At 41.9% G+C, this 9130-nt stretch overlaps 1 protein-coding gene across 1 annotated transcript in view; it reads right to left on the bottom strand.

Moving 5' to 3' along the window:
- The window catches only part of rwdd1 (RWD domain containing 1), a 49110-nt gene that overhangs the window by 21273 nt on the left and 18707 nt on the right, over window positions 1–9130 (bottom strand). The window contains exon 4 of the mRNA XM_020622351.1: window positions 4417–4560. Coding sequence (XP_020478007.1) covers window positions 4417–4560 — 144 coding nt within the window. The remainder of the gene's footprint in view (window positions 1–4416; window positions 4561–9130) is intronic.

Raw genomic sequence — 9130 nt, 5'->3', positions numbered from 1 at the left:
AAAAGCGTGTGGCGGCTGAAGCATCCACACAACTAGAAAAATGCATTTCCTGTCAAAAATGTGTGTGGATGCGAATCAGCAGAAGGATTGCCCTGAAAATGCTTGAAATCAATTGCTGAAACAGCCGAAGGATCAGAAGAAATGGCTGAAGTTCATTGCTGAAATAGCTGAAGGATGAGATGAACAGAATGACTGTGCACGTCACTAAGCATAGACGCAAAATGGACAATGAAATAGCTAGATGGAACACTTATCGCAGACCATTGAGTGCAGCTGACATTCTAGTGTACATAGAGCACACAACATGAAACAGAGGAGTGGTACAATCCACAAGGTTCAAAAAATGACAACAACATCAACAGTAGTTTCCCTGAAGCACATTTTTGAACGTGGCATGGCTTACATAGCTCTCAGCAGAGTGACCTCCCGTAGTAGACTGCACCAACTGGACATGGATGAGACTATTCTGATTCAACACTGTTGTTCTGTCTTTTGTGGTACAGCTACAGTGATATTTACATTAACTGTTTATATCAGGTCCTCTGTCATCTCTCCAGCTCATAGTTAAACTTTCCAGAATGTGTCCTTGTGTTCTCCAACCAGAAGCCCTGGATCAACAGTCAAGTACGCCCCATGCTACGCACTTGCTCTCTTGCATTCAGTTCAGGCAGTGAGATTGAGTACAAAGCTGCGAAATACAGAGTGAACAAAGCCATCACTGTGGACAAGAGGCAGTACAGAGAGAAGCTGAATGGCTTCTATTTTACTGCTGATTCTGGACAGATGTGGCAAGGCCTGCAGCACATCACATACTACAGGACCACCACCAGCATCATCAGCTCCACAGAAAGCCTCCCGGATGATCTCAACACCTTCTACACCCACTTTGAGACCTCCAACCGACCCCCCTACAAGGACAACATAAAGTTCACGAACGACACCACAGTGATACGACGCATCACTAGCAGCAACAAAGCAGCCTACAGGAGGGAGGGGGCCGGTCTGGTGTCATGGTGCAAGGACAATAATCTCAGCCTCAACACGGACAAGACGACGGAGATGATAGTGGACATGAGGAAGGAGAGGAGAACTCATCAGCCACTGTTCATCTGGGGGCTCGAAGTGGAGAGGGTGAGCAGCTTCAAATACTTGGGGCGGCTGTACTTCTTGAGGAGGCTGAGGAGGTTTGGCATGTCGCCTAGGATCTTTTGCAACTTCTACAGCTGCATCATTGAGAGGATCTTGATCAGCTGCATCACTGTCTGGTATGGCAGCCCCACTGCTATGGACCGCAAGCGTCTGCAGAGAGTGGTAAAGACCACAGAGAAGATCACCAGGATTTCACTGCCCTCTCTGCAGAGCATTTATCACCGCAGGGTGTGTAGGAAAGCTGCCTCCATCCTCAAAGATCCCACCCACCCAGCACGGACTGTTCAGTCCCTACTTTTGGGGCAGAGGTTCACAAGGGTGACATGCAAGACCTCTAGACCTAAAAACTCTTTCTTTTCCTCTGAAATCAGACTACTAAACAGAGGACAGGCGTTTATTACCAGGAAATACGTCATATACTGACGACCTGTACTGTTTACATTCTCAGTTTGCACATGTATAATTGCACATTGACTGTTGACTACTGCACATACAGCTGCTATGTAACATACATTCTTTTATTCTATTCTCATAAAATTGTATTATATCTGTTCACTTACTGTTTTAACATGACAGATTTTTTGTTACTTATTTATCAACTTTATATTTGTATTGTGTGGCATTCATGTGGACGACAAAGTAAGAATTTCATTGTACAGGGAAACACGTTTCCATACTGTGCATATGACAATAAACACTTTGACTTTGACAAGAAACACGGCTGCAAAGTCATCATGTTCAAAGTCTCATTGCCTCCTCTGTGCACTCACCAGGAGACTAGTTTTTTTTTTTTTTTTTTTTAATAGTTCACATTAGGTTGGAGTGTCAGCAAATTCAAATTGTAATAACTGTTGATCAGCATTTTTTTAAGTTATGTATATAAATATCACTGCATTTCATGGTGTTGTCCCATCCCTTGTAATAATCTTATGCTCCCTTTATTTGTTCCAAGTATTGTTTTTTTGTATATGTGAAATACTTGGGTCAATAACAAGTAGTTTTTAAAGTGCTGCACAAATACATTTGATTTGAAGAGTCATCATGAATTGTGTCTGGCAGATGTTTTATGTCTGCTGCAGCTGGACAGTTGAAAATTATTCAAACGCAACTGACACCTGTCCTATTCAGATTATCCACAAATGGCCAATAGAGGTGTTGGTGTTGTTGCTGCTTATGTCAGAGACCACATTCAAATGTATGAAAAACAGTACATCTATAATGTAACTGACCTTGAGTTCATAGCTTTGAAGGTTGAAGCCCCAGCAAGTGCAGTTGTATACAGACCTCCAGACTACAGCTAGCCATCATTCCTGTCAAACCTGTGAAGCCTATTGGATGGATATGAGATCAATTTGATTGTCACCCCATCATTGGAGCTGTTTACCTCTAAGGGATTGTTGGAAAAATGATTGGCAATATGTTTACTAAGACTACGCTTCCAGAACAAAAAAGGACAATCAAATGTGGACTATTAAATATCAGATCTTTGTCACCTAAATCTGTTAGTGAATGATAAGTGAACATCAAACTGATTTATTCTGTCTTACTAAAACCTGGTTACAGCAGAAAGAATATTTTAGTCTGGATGAATCACCCTCCCAGTCACACTGCCACATTCTCTGAAGCACAGTCTGAGGTGGAAGTGTGGCAGCAATCTTTGAATCGAGCTTATTAATCAACCCTAGACCTAAACATACACTGGCCACTTTATTAGGTACACCTGTACAATTGGATGCACTTCAATGCCACACATCCACCTCATTATCTGTTTATGAAGCTCAAAATGTTTCAGTTTTTGGTGAAATTGTCATAAAATATACAAATTCAATTTTCTATGTATCGAGTTAAAGGTGGGGTTGTACTGGACTAAATTACAGCGATGCTCCTAATATTCTGACCCTCTTATATATGTAAGGGGGGAGGACAAAAATGTAGACACCTCTGTCTTGGCTGTTTAGATGCTAAATGTCCTCTTTGTCGGCAGGCCTGCTTTACATATGGCAAGAAACGCGGGACAGATTTGATGGGCACCAGTTTCGGATGCTGTTAAATACATACTGACACACAGAGTGCCTGATGGCTTGCTACTTGCTGGCTAATGTTAGCTGAATTGTCTTGGAATATAATATTGTTTTTCTAGAAATGAACATTACCATTAATGTTGCCAAGTTACTGTAGCTAGCAAAAAATGCATGTCTGTTTTATATTTCCTGCTCAAGCCCTGCATTTATACAAGTGCATTTTGTACCTAGCTTTACACTGCTTTGTCTAGCCAATGAAAAATGTAGGATAATGTGACATAACCTGTTGTCAAGTCAGAGAGAGGCAGAGAAGCTGGCAGTCTGCAAAAAAAAAGTTGGAACCATGCCACAGGAGAAACACAAAGCAAATGCCATATTTCCAAAGTTAATCCAGTATTTCTCCTACCATTCACTTGGCGAGGTGGCCCACCCTGCCAAAACAACCTCCCGCCAGCCCCCGCCAAAACAGAAGGGCACAAAGCAGGCGCATCTTATATGCATTTCACTGTCCTGTACCATAACTGCTATTCTCTTATGTCCCTACCAAGGACATGGCTTATCCATACTTACAGCTGAGATGAGGATCAAGTCTGACTTACAGTAACCCAAGTGGAAAAGTACATTCAGTGTAACATCAAACGCTTTGATTCAAAGCTGGCATGTACGAGTGCTGAGCGTAGAAGGAAAACCAGGCCAAAATAGCTACTTTTTTTCAATCATGTATCAACTTTTAGTACCGTCACTGAACCTACCGCCACCAAATCTGAGCCTGGAAACAGTGGCCAGGAAGTTTCTAGCTCCTGCCAGTTTCACACACCAGCAAGCACAGGAAGACAGGCTACAAAAGATGGACAAATGTCAACCCCGTGGTGAAAACCATGCAAGAATATCAGTATTTTTCAAGTGAGACTGAGGAAATGGTTCACTTTTTAGCACAACAATGACCAAGCACAACTTAGAGCCAAGTGGCCCAGCCAAAGCCCAGACATGCACTCCATTGAGTATCTGTGGAGAGACCTAAAGATGGCAGGTTAAAGACACTTCACATCCAGTATGATAGAAATTGAGGAAAGAATGGTTTAAAAGGTCCATTGTCATTATGAGTTGGTGTAAACAGATGTGCAAAAATGACAATTTTATCCATTTAAAATAAAATCTACAAAGCATTAAGTTATACAAAACCTAAAAGGAGTGCAACACTTTCTGAATGCACTGTAAATAAACTGCATATTTCTGCTGTTCCTACCTTTTCTGCTTCTTCTGCTTCTTTCTCTTTCCGCCGCTTCTCCTCTTCTTGTCTGGTTTTCATTACATCTACAATTTCATTGAGTTTTTCCTGAACAGCTGTCACCAGGGTGAAAATCATCACCATGCCCAAGTTTTCTTCTGCCTGTATAACCAAAAAAGCGGCAATCAGCAGAAGCAGTGAGGTAAAATCACAATGGCGCTTCACTGCCATCAGCCATTGGCAATGGATGATGCCATCATTCCATCACCCATCTCTAGAAAATGTAAATTTGATTAGTTATAAAGATATAGCTTGCATAAAGTTCATATTTCAAGTCTCCATCTACAGTGAGTAACAACTAACAGTATTCTACCACATGAAACATCACTATAAACTTAGCCCTTTTGGTTTTTATATTTTTCTCACTGGACAAGTAATTTACAGAGCAGATATGCACTTAAGTGTTTGGCAATTACAAATTTGGTTTTAAAGCTGTCTCATGTAAGTTTTGGCAAACTCCAGCCTGGCTTTTTATGTCATTGAGATAGCACTGAATAGTGTGAGCTGATATTGTTGCACCTTGTTCCTGCAGGTCAGCTTGAATTTGTTTTGAAGTTGATCACGGTTCTTTATCCACCATTCGAACAATCCTTCATTTTAATCTGTCATTTGTCTCTTTCATCCACGTCCAGGGAGATTAGCTACAGCTCCATGGGCTGTAAACTTCTTGACAATGTTTTGCACAGTGGACATAGGAACAGCCAGATCTCTGGAAATAGACTTGGAGCCTTGAGACAGACGGTTCGTTGCTCTTCTTTCTTCTCTCCATGCTCAGTGTGATTGACACAACACAAAGGTTGAGTCAACTTTTCTCCATTTTAACGGGTTGCAAGTGTGATTTCTATGTTGCCAGCACCTGTTGGTTACTATAAATTAAAGGAGCATCACGTGCTTGAAATACAACTATTTCTGATGATTTTGAAAAGGTGTCAATAATTCTGTTCAGTCCATTTTTTGAGTTCTCTGTGGAATATATCAGATTTGGCTTTTTTTTCCTCAGCTTTTTGTCTTGCTCCAATGCAAACAAAAGAAATAAACATGAGAACACCACAGAATTTGTGATTACAACAATTTTCTTGGAGAAGTGGTGCGTTATCTAACAGAAATGCAGGGGTGTCAATATTTTTGACCAAGACTCTACCAATGGTGGTACGAGTACCACAGTGTGGGACTCACTGTAGTAGTTTGTGTTCAAGTCACTGAATCTGAAACTGACACAGCAGATGCACAATCGTCAACTCTTACTGCTTTTGTGTGGCAGAATTTCAGTTTTACTTTTTAAAGAAATGACCAGGGCAGAAAGGAAACTGACAAATGCAAAACAATTAGTTTCCACCAAAAAGAACTTAGGGAGCAGGAATCTTTTTTGGAACTTAGTTCCTCTATTTGCATTTCCACGGCAAACCAAGCCGCTCAATCGCGCCACACAGCTCATGAAATATATTTTTCGCTGTGGTGCGGCCATGTATCGGACACAAACTCAGCAACTCTTTTGTCACCTCAAAACTGTCATCAACACCCCTGATGAAAATTGCTAACTGAGCATTGTCAGTATTGTCAGTACTTTCATCCAGCGCGACAGAATATGCAAAGAAAGTTCGGGCTTTTCCCGTAACTGTTCGTAGATATTATCTGACAATCCATTAATCTGCTCTGCCACAGTGTTTGCCGACAGAACAACGTTGCTGAACAAGCTCTTCTTTTCAGGACAGAGTATATCAGCAGTTTGAAGCATGCAGTCCTTCACAAACTGTCCTTCGGTGAATGGCTTTCCAGCCTTGGCGATTAATTTACTAACCACGTAACTTGCTTCAACTGCAGCCTCAGCGTCCTTACCGGTTTTGTGGAAAAGTCCTTGCTGGAATACTAGTCCTCTTTGTAGCTGCGTGGCTCGTTTTCTCCTGTCATCTCCATTGTAGTTCTCATAATGTTGTCCATGTTTACTCCAATAATGGCGCTTGATATTATATTCCTTAAGAACGGCGAGTTTCTCTTTACAAATGAGGCAGATTGCATTTCCACCTAACTCAACAAAAAAAATACTGCAATGTCCACTTTTCTTGAAACTTATCTGTGCTCACTGTCGACTTTTCTTTTTGATTTTGAAAGTGACATACATTCCGCGCTACTTCTTTTTCGTCTTCTTATTTTTTTTGCCGCGTGCTCTGGAAGCAGCGCCACACTGTATGGCTCCGGACCTGCGCTTCAAAACTTTTGTTCCATATTTACCATTTTCAAAATAAATGTGTTTTTTATAAAAAAAAATTATAAATAATTACAAATACTTAATTTTCACAATAAGTGGTTATTGTGGGGATAAAACGAAATAACAAAATATACCTTCAAGGGCCGAGTTACATTACTATTTTTACATCAGGTCGCGGGCCGGAAATAGGGGGTCCGCAGGCCGGGAGTTTGAGATCCCTGCACTAGAGGATCCAGGGTCTAACTTTAGTTCTACCCCCAAAAAGTACCTTGTCAGAGAGTAGTGCTTTCTTAAGGTCCAAGGGCAGCCATGCAGTATTGAACGTTGCTGATTGGACAAATACAAGGCTCTACAATGCGAGCAAAAAATCAGTGTGCCAGTCTGAAAAATGATATAGGGGTCACCGATGCAACCAACTCTGCAGTTATACGCTTCTGATGACCAGTATTTGATTGTTTGTTGTGTCTTGTTGCTTTTCTTCATTTCTCTCTCCTCTATCCACTCACCCTAACCAGTCGGGGCAGAAGGCTGCCCACCAAGAGCCGGGTTCTGTCGGAGGTTTCTTCCATTAATAGGAGTTTTTCCTCCCCACTGTCCCCAAGTGCTGCCCAAGGGGGATTTGTTGGGTTTTCCTCTATAATAATAGTGCTAATAGTAAGGTCTAGACCTTACTTTGAAAAGTATCCTGAGATGACTTTTGTTGTGATTTGGCCCTATACAAATAAAATTTGAATTGAATTGAGTTCCCTGGGTTATTTTATCAGTAGCGCTACACAAAAACACCAGCGAGTGAGATTAGTAGATTGGAAAATATGGTTTTGGTGTTCTTGGAGTACACTCCTGACGTTTGACCTAAGGATTGAGCTCTCACACATAGAGAGCAACAGGCAGAGGCTGCAGAGGGGAACATGACATTGACTTAAATGAAACATTACTCAGAGTTAACAATCCCTATGCTTGTTATTGTATGCGCAATAAAACTTTGGTGAGTAAAAAGAAACGGCTCCCTGGCTCTGGAGCTGTATGTTCCTGATGAGCAGTCACAGGCCACATTATCCTGCCCGGTGTTTGATTGTTGTGTCTCAGTATTTCTCTTTTCTCTCTCCTCTATACACCCAAAACAGTTGAGGCAGACGGCCTCCCATCAAGAGCCTGGCATTGAAAACTGGCGAATCACTGCAATTAATGTGAACAGTTTAATGTGTTTTTTTTTTTTTTTTACTTCCTGTGGCTATGTGCTAATGCTTCTGCATTCTTCCTGCACTTCATGTGGCCAAAGCCCAATTCATTTATCACTGAAGTAATTCATCTTTGATGTATCACCTGAAGCAGGGATACTCTGCCAGGCTAATTTACTACAGTGTGGCACCATTCTCCAAGCAAACAAATGACAAAATAACAGAGGCTTTAGATAGCTGGAGAGCTAAAAATCAAGGGGGAGCCAGGATGCCAGGTCAGGGGGTAGATATCATTAGCCCCACAATCGCAGATTGATTCAAGAGCAGCTGACCTGAGATTGAAGATCATGAGCAAGATGGACACCTGGAACTTCCAGTTACCAAGACTAAAAAGTCTTCTAGTCTACTAGAGGATGTGAATGCAGCACATTCCCTACTACAGTCCCCACTACGACCAACAAGCTCATATACACTACAGCAACCGTCATCCTTCAGATGCTTGGCTACACTACCAAGATCAAGGCAGCAAGGAGAGAAGTTAGCCAGCTATCGGAATTGCAGAACGGCATGATGAAGAAAGGGGTACCTAAGAAGTACACCACACTGAACGTACCTCAGGCCTTAGGCCACGTTCACACTGCAGGCTGAAGTGGCTCAAATCCGATCTTTTTGCCCAAATGTGACCCATATCCGATTTCCTTATGACAGTGTGAACAGGACAAATCCAATTTTTTCAAATCCGGCCCAGGCCACTTTCATATGTGGTCCTAAATCGGATACCACGTCTGATGTTTTGCAATGTGACTTCAGTCTGAACGGCCATGTCGCATTTCATGCGATTTTTACAGTATGTCACTGAAATGCGACAGACGTCACAATTCTGCGCTGGAGGAGGCGAGGCCATAAGCAATATTTGTGCACTCCTTCTTCTTGATATTCTTCTTATTATTATTTCTTTATGTCAATTGCGCATTAACTGGTACATCGCTACGCACATGCTATCACAAGCCGCATCCATTTTTATTTCCACAAACACAGTACACTGCGTCTGACGTCACGTCCTCTTCTGCACATGCGGGTCACCTCAGGGCCGTATACCGTTCACACATGAAACAGATGGCAGTCGCATTTAAATGACAGTGTGAACAACAGTGCAAAAAATCGGACTTTCGGCAAAAAATCCGATCTGAGCATTAAGACCTGCAGTGTGAACGTAGTCTTAGAGATTGCCAAGCAAAGGCTCACAGCCCTGGCCACCCTGCTGAAGAGGTACACCAGAGAAGTTGAA

The sequence above is a fragment of the Monopterus albus genome, unplaced genomic scaffold (genome assembly GCF_001952655.1).
Source record: "Monopterus albus unplaced genomic scaffold, M_albus_1.0 scaffold278.1, whole genome shotgun sequence".
NCBI classification, from domain to species: Eukaryota; Metazoa; Chordata; class Actinopteri; order Synbranchiformes; family Synbranchidae; genus Monopterus; species Monopterus albus.
The sequence above is the reverse complement of the archived record's forward strand: the minus strand, read 5'-3'. Positions and strand labels throughout refer to the sequence as shown.